This window comes from Scyliorhinus canicula, chromosome 7 (assembly GCF_902713615.1).
Source record: "Scyliorhinus canicula chromosome 7, sScyCan1.1, whole genome shotgun sequence".
In the NCBI taxonomy this organism is placed as follows: Eukaryota; Metazoa; Chordata; class Chondrichthyes; order Carcharhiniformes; family Scyliorhinidae; genus Scyliorhinus; species Scyliorhinus canicula.
Genome location: NC_052152.1, coordinates 190,664,850 through 190,679,467, shown reverse-complemented (window position 1 = coordinate 190,679,467; position 14,618 = coordinate 190,664,850). Strand labels below are relative to the sequence as shown.

The 14,618-nt window shown below is 50.8% G+C and overlaps 1 protein-coding gene across 1 annotated transcript in view; it reads left to right on the top strand.

Annotated features, from left to right (window-relative positions):
- Positions 1-14,618, top strand: part of sgk2a (serum/glucocorticoid regulated kinase 2a) — a 50,036-nt gene that overhangs the window by 25,367 nt on the left and 10,051 nt on the right. Inside the window, exons 6-10 of the mRNA XM_038803554.1 lie at positions 946-1,058; positions 1,154-1,190; positions 1,275-1,361; positions 2,601-2,696; positions 11,357-11,512. Coding sequence (XP_038659482.1) covers positions 946-1,058; positions 1,154-1,190; positions 1,275-1,361; positions 2,601-2,696; positions 11,357-11,512 — 489 coding nt within the window. The remainder of the gene's footprint in view (positions 1-945; positions 1,059-1,153; positions 1,191-1,274; positions 1,362-2,600; positions 2,697-11,356; positions 11,513-14,618) is intronic.

The window sequence follows — 14,618 nt, the reverse complement described above, 5'->3', positions numbered from 1 at the left end:
AATTTATTTTTAAAAAACTTTATGCAAGGTTGGGATTTGTCTTTTACTCTTTGAGAAACTGCAACAAGGCAGCAAGAACAATGTCATCATCAAAGAAGATGGCAACTGAGGATCTCCATCCCATGTATTGTGAACCACAGAAACAGGAAAAAGAAAAAGGTGTTTGAAATCTTCCATACTATTCTGATGTTATGTTAAACTTGAGATATTAGTCAACCTGCAGCATTGGTGGAACAGTGGCAATGCAGCTTTGATCATGAACTACAAATACTTAAATAGTCTCTTTGCAGTAACTTTGCGAGGTAGCTGGATCTTAAGTGATCAGGTTCAAGAGCAAGGAGAGCTTTGGTGCTGTGATGATAGGTGGACTATCATCTGTATATAATATGAGTAGTTCAACATCACTGTAAATTCTGTGACCTGCATGTGTATTATAAGTTATATGTTTTTACTGTTGTAGTTCTACCGTCTGACCAGCAGGTGGGGCACGTATGGAGTCCCAGGACCCGGGATGCACCATGTGTTCCGGCAGAAGGTGTTTGTTAGGAGTTGATAGGTTAGAGTAGCTCTGTTGTATCTTAGTGTAAGTTAGTGATAGACGTTTATTTCCAATTGTATTCGTCTTAGACATTTTAGTTATTCGTTAAAGTAGCGTTAGTAATAAAAGCTTTGTTTATAAAACAAAGTCTAATGTTCTTTGTTCACATCAACCCAATGAAAGAACGTTACAGGTGCTTCCAGCATCTGGAAGATTGAGGAAATATTGGGAGTACCTAGTTGCTGAAAGTTGACAATATTCCCGGGATCGGGGCCACTCCAAAAGGAAATTCTTCTGCTGGAGGTGCTGGTTAAACACTGTACCTACTAACTAGTTCTTCCACGGCAGAGGGCCGTCAGTGTAAAATGATTGACAGTCACTGAGAAGTGTTCTTTCTAATGCTGCAGCTCTTCTTCCATTTGCAACGCGAGTACACTTTTCCAGAGCCACGAGCCAGATTTTACGCATCGGAGGTGGCGAGCGCTATAGGATACCTGCATTCACTCAACATCGTGTATCGGTGAGTTCAGCTCGAAAGAGGGTATTTTCTGCAACATTTTAAAAATTAAATTCTAAAGCCTGTGTCTGAGTGGTAGATCTCATTTTCTATTCCAGGGATTTGAAGCCTGAAAACATTCTCTTGGATTCGCAGGTATTATCAGCAATCTTCACAGTTTAAAAAAAAATAAAGACATCACAGAACCCTGCTAATGACTGTCTTTTGCTTCTATTTCAGGGTCATGTTGTGCTAACAGACTTTGGACTTTGTAAAGAAGTAATAGAGCCAACAGGAACAACTGCGACTTTCTGTGGGACACCTGAGGTACGGATGTGACAACTATATTTCATTTGGCAAGGGTTAAATAACCAAAGTTTGTTCGTGAGGAGAAATCACATGAAGCATAGTTTTTGCAAGTAATGTAAATTAGAACACCCAACCTGAAAAGTTTGTTTATTTTTCAGCAAAGTCCAAATCAAATATGTTTCACATTTCATCGTTTTACGATACGTTTTACGTGATGCCAACTGTTTTTTACTCTGTCTCTTAAACTATTAGATTAGCTGAATCTTGTCTAGGGTCATTCCTAAAGTATATTGAAATTTTTAAAAATTCATTTACTGGATGTGCGCATTACTGGCTAGACCAGCATTTATTGCCCATCCCTAAGTGCCCTTGACAATGTTGTGGTGAGCTGCCTTCTTGGACTGCTGCAATCCATGTGATGTAGGTACACCCACAGTGCTGTTAGGGTGAAGGTACAGGATTTTGCCCCAGCAACAGTGGAGGAATAGTGTTATATTTCCAAGTCAGGATCGCAAATGACTTGCACGGGAACTTCCAGGTTGTGGTGTTCCCATGTATCGGCTGCTCTTGGCCTTCGAGATGGTAGTGGCCATGAGTTTGGAAGGTGTGGCTAAGAAGCCTTGGTGAGTTCCCACAGTGCATCTTGTAGATGGTACACACTGCGGTCAGTGTGCGCCAGTGGCGGAGGGAATGAATGTTTGTGGAAGGGGGAACAATCAAGCTTTGTTCTGGATGGTGTCAAGCTTCTTGAGTGTTGTTGGAGCTGCATTCATCCAGGGAAGTAGAGAGTACTCCTGACTTGTGCCTTGTAGATGGTGAACAGGCTTTGGGGAGTCAGGAGGTGAGTTACTCGCCGCAGGATTCCTAGCTTCTGACCTTCTCCTGTCACCACAGTATGTATATGGCTTATTCCGGTACAGTTTCTGGTCAATGATAACCCCAGGATGTTGATAGCATTGATCATACTTGCAACAGTGGAGCATGGACACCAAGGATTGTGTCCTTAATTGTCCCACTGACAGTGCAAGAATATTACAGTTCACCGCATGACTGTTCAACTTCTGATTGTTGGTCAGGTTGGTGGAAAGAAGTTAACGGAATATTTTTTTGGTTTTGTTTACTTTTGTCTTGTGGTGTGATTATCCACTTTCAATTGGTTCCCATTTTATTGCTCCTATTCAATACTCGCAAGAAGTTAATTTTTCACAATGTGGAAAATTTATAAGTACTCATTTGAAATGTAATTTATTTTGTCAGTACCTTGCTCCAGAAGTGTTAAAAAAGCAACCATATGATCGGACAGTTGACTGGTGGTGTTTTGGAGCAGTCCTCTATGAAATGTTGTATGGACTGGTAAGTAACAAATTAGCAACCTGAAATCCAGTATTTAGGGTTATTTGTTACATTTTTGCACAATCAATAGGCTATCAAGCCACGGATTTGTTGTGGGTTCTGGATCATTTAACTATTGTATATGGTGTTGAAGTGTAATTTTCTCACATGTAAAAACAGCGACTGAATTTTGAAGCTTGTAGCCCAGTAGAAACTGAGGAATAGTGTCCTGAAACTGGTGGCTTACAATCCAGTTTCACATTCACAGGCCCACCACGGATAGGATTGCCAACTCTGACTGGACACATTTCTGGAAGCTGGATCTCGTGACATTCTGACAACTTGGCATCTGGCCATGTGATACCCAAGCACATGACATCAGGTCACATGACATGTTATTGCACATCGCCTTTATGAAGGTCGGATCCTCCAAAGGGCAGTATTTTTTCCTCATGATTTTGCACCAGCAACTGATGTAGGAAATGTTCCATGAATCAGGAGGCCACCCATGAGTAGGTAAGAGGGGAATCTGAACGTGGGGAAGAATTTGTAATTTGTAGAGGGGAAACCACAGGCAGAAAGAATGCACTTTGATTCCACGAGTAACTAATGGTAACTCACTGTTATAGCACCGGCAGCTTAAGGCTAAGCCCCCATTTAAAGCTGGTTTAGCACAGGGCTAAATCGCTGGCTTTGAAGGGGTTGGGCTGCACTGAGGGGGTATTTCAACAGCTGGTCCCCCAGGCTGTTGATGGGACAGATCAGAAGAATACCTGATTCCAGGAAATTCCTGGTTATTCCACCGGAACAGCTCCCGAGTCACAGAGCAGGTTCCTTTTAAAATGCAAACTGTGGTTCTATGAAGTCCAGTACATAGAACGCTGTCTGCCATCCCATAAGAGAATCAGTCAGAGCACGTGCTGTACAAACTGCAACTAGTTTGATCAGTGCCACAGCCGGAAATGTTTCACATCTTTGTGGAGCCACCAGGAGCTGATCCTATGGGGCAGGAAATCTGCCGTCCTTTCCCCCATCTGGCCTACTTGTGATTCCAGATCCACATCAATGTGAGTGACTCTTAGCTGCCTTCTGAAATGACCTGGCAATCCACTAAGTGTATCAAACCACGACAGAAAAGTTGAGAAAGAAGAAAACCAGATGGTCACTGTGGTGAATGTAATTCACACTGTATTGTATTGTATAGTATTATGTCCTTGTGGGCTCTGTCTGTGAGCCGTTGCGCGGCTCTGCCCATAGGGGGAGATGAGGAGCTTGTACAGGGCTCCACACTTGGCTCCGCCCATGGCCCCTCCCACTACCGGAAGTATAAAGTGCTGCAGCCGTGTGAGCCTGCCCTCAGTTCTTCTGGTCGCAGGCAGGCTCAGTTGTAAGACTATTAAAACCACAGTTTACTTCCAATCGTGTTCCGAGTGAATTAATGGTCACATCAATTTAATAGTCTTAGAAAACTTGAAGAAAACTACTATGGAATCAGCCCTCAAACCTGATCAACTAGAACTGGACCCGCAGGCTGCAGAGGCGAAGGAAATCTTCCTACACTGGCTTCGGTGTTTCAAGGCCTACCTGGCTGAATCGAGCACCTCCGAGACTACAGAGGAACAGAAACTCAGTCTACTGCACGCACGGGTGAGCCATCGCATCTCTACGCAACTCAATTGTACCAACTCTTATACTGAGGCCCTTGCTATGCTCGATCGATTGTACGTACGTCCGATAAATGAGGTCTCCGCGCGGCACATTTTCACTACCCGCCGCCAGCGCCCCACAGAGTCGCCAGAGGACTTCCTGCGTGATTTAAAAGCCCTTGCTCGGGACTGCAATTTTCAGGCTGTAACGGCCTCCCAGTATATGGAACTCGCTGTCCGTGATGTATACGTTGCGGGGCTCCGGTCTATGTGCGCCAGCGACTACTTGAGAAAGGGGCCCAGAACTTGGAGGACACGGTAGAACTAGCAACTACTATGGAGGTCGCGTTCCGAAGTCTAAATTCATTCCCCGCGAACCAAGCGACCCCATTGTGGGTCCCCGACCAGCGACTGCCCCAGGCCTGCGCCGCGCGGCCGCCCGCTCATTATGGAGCGCCAGCGTGCCATTTTTCTGGCCAGCCCCAACACCCACAGCAGCACTGCCCGGCCCGCAACGCGACCTGCAGCAGCTGCGGTCGCAAAGGACATTATGCCGGTGTATGCCTGGCAAAATCAAAACCCCCTAACTCCCCCACAGTCCAGAACAATTGCCCCCCCAACTCGCAGGCCCGCAGACCCCGTAATGCTACAGCGTGTCTGCCGACTCCGCCTCCGCCCGACTCATGGGGGCCGCCATCTTGGCAATCCTCCCCCACGCCGCCGGCCACGTGCGAGTCATGGGGGCCGCCATCTTGGACGCCATCTTCCTCGCCGCCCACCACGTGCGATCAACTGGGGCCGCCATCTTGGCCATCAACCGAAGTTCACCTCGACGACTACGACCTCAGCGGACAGTCATCACAGGGCCACTCCAGCACTGCTGATCGAGCCCCCAACTACCCGCAACTCAACGTAGTCACGTTGGACCAGTCATGTCCAAAGCACCTCCAGAGCTCGATGATGTCCGTTAAAATCAACGGGTACAGGACCACGTGCCTCTTCGACTCCGGGAGCACCGAGAGCTTTGTACATCCTGACCTGGCAAGACACTGTTCGCTCCCTATGTTCCCTGCACGGCAAACTATCTCCCTCGCCTCGGGCTCGCACTCGGTCCACATACAAGGGCGCACCGTCGCGGCCCTAACGATTCAGGGCGCCAGCTACTCTAATTTCCAGCTGTACGTACTCCCCGACCTCTGCTCCCCACTCTTACTCGGGCTCAATTTCCAATGTAATCTCAAGAGCATCACACTCAGCTTCGGCGGACCCCTAACTCCACTCACTGCAGTTTAGCGACTCTAAAAATCGACCCCCCTCTACTCTTCGCTAATTTAACACGGTAAACCTGCAGGATAGAGTATTCATCAGAGCCGAAGTCCAACGGCTCCTACGTGAGGGAGTCATAGAGGCCAGTAACAGCCCCATGAGAGCTCAGGTGGTGGTCGTCAAAACCAGGGAAAAGTTCCGGATGGTGGTTGATTACAGCCAGACCATTAACCAGTTCACGCACCTCGATGCGTACGCCCTCCCCAGAATTGCAGACATGGTCAACCAGATCGCCCAGTACCGCATATTCTCCACGGTGGATCTGAAGTCTGCTTACCACCAGCTCCCAATCCGCCCAGAGGACCGCCATTACACAGCATTCGAGGCAGATGGCCGCCTCTTCCATTTCTTCCGGGTCCCCTTTGGCATCACGAATGGGGTCTCGGTGTTCCAACGAACAATGGACCGAATGGTGGACCAGTACGGGCTGCGGGCTACGTTTCCGTACTTGGACAATGTCACCATCTGCGGCCATGATCAGCAGGACCACGACACCGATTTCTCCAAACCGCCCAGAAACTCAATCTCACATACAATACGGAGAAATGCGTTTTCAACCATCCTCGGCTATGTCGTGGAAAACGGAGTCCTGGGCCCCGACCCGGACCGTATGCCCCCTCTTATAACTCCCTCTCCCTCACTGACCCAGGGCCCTCAAGAGGTGTCTGGGATTCTTCTCTTATTACGCCCAGTGGGTCCCCAAGTATGCGGACAAAGCCCGCCCACTATTTAAGACCACACTCTTCCCACTGTCAGCTGAGGCCCGCCAGGCCTTCAACTGCATCAAGGAGGACATCGCCAAAGCCGCCATGCGGGCGGTGGATGAATCCGTCCCCTTTCAGGTGGAGAGCGATGCCTCAGAGATCGCTCTCGCCGCCACTCTGAATCAGGCAGGGAGACCAGTCGCCTTCTTCTCCCGAACCCTCTCCGCTTTGGAACTTCGACACTCCTCAGTCGAAAAGGAAGCTCAAGCCATTGTGGAAGCCGTACGGCACTGGAGGCACCACCTCGCAGGTAGGAGGTTTACCCTCATCACCGACCAAAGATCGGTTGCCTTCATGTTTGACAACTCGAAAAGGGGCAAAATTAAAAATGATAAAATCTTGAGGTGGAGGATCAAACTCTCCACCTATAATTACGATATCATATATCGACTGGGGAAGCTCAACGAGCCCCCAGATGCCCTGTCCCGCGGCACATGCGCCAGCGCGCAAGACGACCGCCTGAAAGCTATCCACAACGACCTCTGCCACCAGGGGTCACCCGGGGGTCACCCAGCTCGCCCACTACGTCAAAGCTCAAAATCTGCCTTTCTCCACCGAGGAGGTAAAAGCCATCACCAGGGATTGCCCGATCTGCGCGGAGTGCAAACCGCACTTCTATAGACCAGACAAGGCCCACCTGGCAAAGGCATCCCGGCCCTTTGAACGCCTGAGCATCGATTTCAAAGGGCCACGCCCCTCGACCAATCGAAATGTGTACTTTCTCAACGTCATCGACGAATTCTCCCACTTCCCCTTTGCTGTCCCATGCCCCGATATGACCTCCCACACAGTCATCAGAGCCCCGCACAGTGTTTTCACCCTGTTCGGTTTCCCCAGCTACGTACACAGCGACAGGGGTTCGTCCTTCATGAGTGACGAGCTGCGTCAGTACCTGTTCGACAAGGGCATTGCCTCGAGCAGGACTACTAGCTACAACCCCAGGTGTAACGGGCAGGTGGAGAGGGAGAACGCGACGGTCTGGAAGACCGTCCTACTGACCCTCCGGTCCAGGAACCTCCCGACCTCCCACTGGCAGGAGGTCCTCCCCAACGCACTCCATGCGATTAGGTCCCTCCTGTGCACCGCCACCAACCAGACCCCTCATGAACGATTATTTGTTTTCCCTAGGGGCACTACCACGGGGGCTTCGCTCCCATCCTGGTTGAGGACACCGGGCCCGGTTCTCCTCCGGAAGCACATCCGGACACACAAAACGGACCCGCTAGTAGAGAGGGTGCTACTGCTTCACTCGAACCCCCAATACGCCTTCATTGAATACGCCGACGGCCGTCAGGACACCGTTTCCCTCTGGGACCTGGCGCCTGCAGGATCCACCACTACCACCACCACCGCCGAGGTACCCCTCACACTACACCCCACCCGACCCCCCACGCCCTGCGCCCCCGCGCCTATAGGTTTCCTGCGCCCCCCCTTCGCCCGTCGCACCGGTCAGGAATGAAGCTCGGACCGAAACACCCCCGGAGTCCACCCTCATACCCACACCGACCGTCACCACCCAGCCACCCGAAGAGGCTGCAACCCCGGTGCTCCGCCGATCCCAAAGGACGACTCGGCTACCGGACCAACTCAACCTGTAGACCCGTCACCCCCGCCGGACTTGATTTTTTTACAGGGCGTGAATGTGGTGAATGTAATTCCAACTGTATTGTATAGTATTATGTCCTTGTGGCCTCTGCCTGTGAGCCGTTGCGCGGCTCTGCCCATAGAGGAGATGAGGAGCTTGTACAGGGCTACACCCTTGGCTCCGCCCATGGTCCCTCCCACTACCGGAAGTATAAAGTGCTGCAGCCGTGTGAGCCTGCCCTCAGTTCTTCGGGTCGCAGGCAGGCTCAGTTGTAAGACTATTAAAACCACAGTTTACTTCCAATCGCGTTCCGAGTGAATTGATGGTCACATCAGTCACCCTCCAGCGTCACCGATGCCAGTCTTCAGCCAATTTGATTCACTCCACGTGATATTTAGAAACAACTGAAGGCACTGGATCAACACCCGAGCTGCAGTACTGAAGACATGTGCTCCAGGACTAGCATTTACCCAATAATGTGGAAAATTGCCCACTTATGGCCTGTTCGCAAGAAGTTAGATAAATCAAGTCTAACCAGTTACTGCCCCATCAGTCTATTCTCAATCATCAGCAAACACACTATGTCACCATCAGTGTTATCAAGAGACAGTAAAAACAAAAAAATGCTGGAGGCACTCAACAGTTCAAGCAACAACTGTGGAGCAAATAAGTTAATGTTTCCGGTCAATTACCTTTCATCTAAGCCTGACCTGCTAAACTTTTCCAGACTGCTTTGCTGTTATTTTGAATTTCCATCATCTGCGGTATTTGCTATTTAGGGCAGCACGGTAGCATGGTGGTTAGCACAATTGCTTCACAGCTCCAGGGTCCCAGGTTCGAATCCCGGCTTGGTTCACTGTCTGTGCAGAGTCTGCACGTTCTCCCCGTGTGTGCGTGGGTTTCCTCCGGGTGCTCCTGTTTACTCCCACAGTCCAAAGCTGTGCAGGTTAGGTGGATTGGCCATGCTAAATTGCCCTTAATGTCCAAAGTTGCCCTTAGTGTTGGGTGGGGTTACTGGGTTATGGGGATAGGGTAGGGGTGTGGGCTTGGGTAGGGTGCTCTTTCAAAGAGCCGGTGCAGACTCAATGGGCCGAATGGCCTCCTTCTGCACTGTAAATTCTATGATTCTATGATGAAGCAGAACCTGCTCAGTTTTAGTTGAACCTGGGCCACTGGATTCCAGACTCCATACCAGGCTTGGTTCAAACATGACATCCATACGTCAGGTAAGAGTGACTGCCCTCAACATCAATGGGAAATCAGGAGGGGAAACTTTCCATTGGTTGGATTTCTAACTACATCAAAGAAAGACAGTTCTGGCTATTGAAAGCCAATCATCTCAGCCCTCGAACATCGCTGCAAGAATTCCTCAGAGTGGTGTCCAAGGCCCAACCATCTTCAGCTGCTTCATCAATGACATTCCCTCCATCATGAAGCCAAAAGTGATGATTGCAGAGTTCACTGTCATGGACAACCCCTCAGATTCTGAAGCAGTCCATTGCCACAAGCTGGAAAACATGGGCAGCATTCAGGCTTTGGATTGATAAGTGGCAAGTAACATTCATGCCACAAGTGCCAGGCAATAACCATCTCAAACACAAGAGAATGTAACCATCTCCCCTTGACATTCAACAGGATTACAATCATTGAATCTCCCACTAACAACATCCTGTGGTTACCATTGATCAGAAACGTAACTGAGCCAGCCATACGAATATTGTGGCTACAAGAGCAGGCCAGGGGCTGGGAATTCTGCTGCAGGTTATTTACCTCACGAATGGGAGTTGGTTAGCTCAGCTAGCTGGACGGCTGGTTTGTGATGTGGAGCAACACCAACAGCGTGGGTTCAATTTCCGGACTGGCTGAGGTTATTCATGAAGGCCCCGCCTTCTCAACTTTGCCCCTTGCCTGAGGTGTGGTGACCCTCAGGTTAAATCACCAGTCAGTTTTCAAGATGGCTGGGATGTGGCCCCCGAAACCCCTCTGTATGGCCCCAGAGCCAGCTTTCAAAATGCTAGTCACACAGGTACATTGGAGTGGAATATTCTACAAGAGGCTGCTCCTCCAATCATCGGCCTTTCCTTTTCTGCTTTTGCTGCTGATAGGCTCACTAGTGAACACTAGCGTGATGCACTATCAATTACGCAAAGACGAGAGTAGGATGTAATCGAGGCTTTATTACACTGAGATGTGTGGCCTCCTACAGCAGCTGATGAAATGGCTGCTGTATGGGGAGCGCACATATTTATACTCCGCCTACTGGGTGGAGCCAGCAGGCAGGGATCTACACCCCTACCTGTAGTACAGGGGTCTTAGCGTAAAACACATATATATATATACAGTATATACATCAGTCGTGACTACCACATCAGCTCCTGCGAGAATGTCCCCGCTATCAAACAGGACTCTGTTTCTTTTTGTCCTCGGCGAGGAACGCCCCACTGAGGCTGCACTTACCTCACTTCCTGCACTGACAAACTCAGCACATCAGTGCAGGAAGAGATCAAGGCGCCATTTTTAAATGTCGCCCTGATATCTCAACCTCACGCTGACTCCCCACTGCGGCTTCTGGACCCTCCCAATGCCCCAACTTCTCGTCGAAGCCCCCCTCAACACATCTCATAAGGGAGGGCAGCCCCAGGCCCGATCCCTGGCACGGGCAACCTGGCACCTGGAAACCCTGACAGTGTCCCTCCCAGCCAGGCACCATGACACTGTCCCTCCCAGCCTGGCAATGCCCCCCAGGCACCCTGGCAGTAACCTTCAAGCCTGGCAGTGCCAGGGTGACACTGTCAGGGTAACCAGGTGGCGGTGTCATGGTATCAGGCTGGCAGTGCCAAGTTGCCGGGTGCCCGGAGCCCACTGACCTGGGTGACTCCAATGGCCTGGTAGACACACCACCCCCCCCCCCCCCCTCCCAAGCTGCCATTACGCCTGGTCTACGTTTGCGTGGACCAGTGATAAACGGCACCATGGCGAGGTTTCCGAGGTACAGGCGTTTGTTCCCGGGCCTCGGAAGCATTGGGTGCCAACATATTCAAGTGAATCTAACCATTCACTTAAATATGTAAATCCGATCTCAGCAAGCGAGGTTGAGATCCTGATCGTGACACCTCGCGAAATCTCGTTCGATCTCGCGATAAGGCCGTTCGATCGCACCAAATATGTAGACGATTGATACGTAGATATCAAATTTGGGCCTGAAACAACATTTAAAATGAATGAAACAGATTTATAAATTTATTTGTCCCTTGTCTAAGGTTCTCGATTTAAATGTGAACAATAAATTTACACTAATGCAGGGTTATTTCCTTCAAGATTTAGTCAATGACTTGATGCCTCTTTCTTTTATGTTGCCAGCCACCCTTTTACAGCCGCGATGTAGCTGAGTTGTACAATAACATTCTCCACCAGCCACTCCACTTGCCGATGGGTAAATCTACAGCCGCTCGTAATATTCTGATGGGACTTCTAGAAAAAGACCAGAAGAGAAGATTAGGAGCTGACGCAGATTTTGTACGTGTGCATTTTGTAAATGACTGAACACTGATCACTGGAGTATATGAGGGTACTTGACATTGGTTAGAATGAGAGCTAATCCAAGACAGTCAGTATAGCACTAATCTGAGAATAATGTAGGACGTTTATCCGGTGTCATGGCCAGCATTTACCCAACAATCAATACCACCAAACCAAATTCAATGATCATTTAGGCAAAATCAAATTACTGCGGATGCTGCAATCTGAAACAAAAACAGAAAATCTCAGCAGGTCTGACAGAATCTGTGGAGAGAGGACAGAGCTACCGTTTCGAGTCTGGACGATTCGCCATCTGCTGAAGACCACAGATGCTGTCAGACCTGCTGAAACTTTCCAGCATTTGCTGTTTTTGTGTCAATGATCATTTACTTTATTTGCGACTAATGGAATGTTGCTGTTGTGCCAATTGGCCACAATAACCACAATGGCTGCACTTAAAGTGATCATTTTGGCTAAGAGGCGCATTGGGATGTTTTGACTACATAAGACGGATTACAACATCACAACATAACTTGTGAAGAGGACCATCACCACTCCATCCATTTTAGTTCATCCAGAAATACCCTGTTGCATGCACACTTGTATTTAATTGTTTCAGGGCTTTCCCTTGTACTCCGTTATCTGGAAACTCATTCAATTTATTAATAACTGTGAACGTTTTGTGGTGAACGTATTGTATTAACCATTCACCATGTATTTCACTGTATCACGCTGTTGTCCATGAGGGCTCCACCTATGGACCATTGTAAGGTATTACCTGGAATGTGTCATGTTGGTGCCCTTATGGGCTCTGCCCTTGGCTCCGCCCCTGGCTCCGCCCCTTGAGGGGAGGTATAAAGTGCAGTATCCCTATAGGCTGCTCTCACTAGCAGAGCAGTCGCAGGCAGGCACTGTTCTAGTCGATTAAAGCCACAGTCTACATCTACTCTCTGTTTCGCGTGAATTGATGGTCGCATCAATTTAATTGACTACTACACCACAATGGAATTGGCCCTCAAATCTGACCGACAGGAACTCAACCCACAGGCCGCGGAGGCCAAAGGTATTTTTTCGCACTGGCTCCGCTGCTTAGAGGCCTACCTCGCCGCCTCCTCCTCGCCATCCGTCTCCGACGATCAGAAGCTGAGACTTCTCCATGCCCGGGTGAGCCATCAAATCTCTGTACAACTCGAGGAAGCCTCCACATACACAGACACCCTCGCGATGCTGAAGCGCCTATATGTAAGGCCAGTGAACGAGGTGTACGCGTGGCATCTCCTCACCACTCGCGCCAACGCCCCGGAGAATCGCTGAGGAGTATCTACGCGACCTCAAAGTCCTCGCGGATGTTGCAACTACCAGGCCGTTACGGCCTCTCAACATATGGACCTCACTGTCCGGGATGCCTACGCGGCTGGAGTCAGGTCCAACGACAGGAGACAGCGCCTGCTCAAGAAAGGCGCCCTCGACCTGGAAGAGACGGTAAAGCTAGCCACCTCCCTAGAAGTAGCGTTCCAAAGCCTCAACGCGTTCCTGTCTGATCATGCGACCCCCTCGTGGACCCCCGACCAGAGAGTACACCAGGCCTGTGCCGCGTGGCTGCCCGCCCAACCCGGGGGGGGGCTACACTGCTATTTCTGCGGCCAGCACCAGCACCCCAGTCAGCGATGCCCGACCCGGAACGCCAACTGAAGCGACTGCGGCAAAAAGGGACACTTCGCCAAAGTTTGCCTGGCCAGGTCTAAATTCTCAAAATCACAGACCCGACTCTCAGACTCACAGGCCCGCAGACTCCGCAGTGTGGCTGCGTGCCTGCCGGCTCCGCCCCCTCCGGACGCGTCATCCATCTCGTGTTGTCCGTGGGGGCAGCCATCTTCAAGCCCACACAACTTGTGCGACTCACGGGGGCCTGCCATCTTGGCCACCGTCTCCCACGCAACCCGCCACCTGCGACTTAAGGGGGCCGCCATCTTGGACGCCATCTTCCTCGCCGCCCGACACGTGCGACCGATGAGGGCCTCCATCTTGGCCGCCATCTGCAACGCCGTCCGACACATGCAACCGACGGGGGCAGCCATCTTGGGAACACCTCATCACCTCCGACCTCGCTGGCTACCCGCAACTCGGCGCGGTCACCCTCGACCAGTCGCGACCAAAACACCTCCGGAGCCCCATGATGACCGTCCGGGTCAATAGACACGAACCGCCTTGCCTGTTCGACTCCGGGAGCACGGAGAGCTTCATTCACCCAGACATGGTGAGGCGCTGCTCGCTCCCAATCTTCCCTGCACATCAAACCATCTCCCTCGCTTCTGGGTCGCACTCGGTGCAGATCTGGGCGTACACTGCCGCAAACCTTGCAATACAGGGCGCCGAACACGCCGATTTTTAACTATATGTACTCCCCGACCTGTGCGCTCCTCTCCTGTTGGGACTGGACTTCCAGTGCAATCTCAGGAGCCTAACCCGGAAGTTCGACGGGCCCCTACCCTCACTCACTGTATGTAGCCTCGCGACCCTGAAGGTCACTCTTCTCAAATCTCACCGCCGACTGTAAGCCAGTCGCCACCAGAAGCAGGCGGTACAGCATCCAGGACATGATTTTTAACAGGTCCGAGGTCCAGCGACTCTTGCGGGAGGGGATCATCAAGGCCAGCAATAGCCCCTGGAGAGCTCGGGTGGTGTTTGTCAGGACCGGGGAAAAGAACCGGATGGTTGTAGACTACAGCCAGACCATAAACCGGTACACGCACCTCGATGCGTACCCCCTTTCCCGGATCGCAGACATAGTTAACCAGATCGCACACTACCGGGTGTTCTGTACGGTGGATCTGCATACCATCAGCTCCCAATCCGCCCGGAGGACCGCCACTACACGGCCTTTGAGGCAGTCGGCCGCCTCTTCCACTTCCTCCGGGTCCCCTTCAGCGTCACAAACGGGGTCTCGGTCTTCCAAAGAACGATGGTCCAAATGGTGGACCAGTACAGGCTGCGGGCCACATTTCTGTACTTGGACAACGTCACCATCTGCGGCCACGACCAGCAGGACCACGACGTCAACCTCCAAAAATTTCTCCAAACCGCCCAAGCCCTCAACCTCACT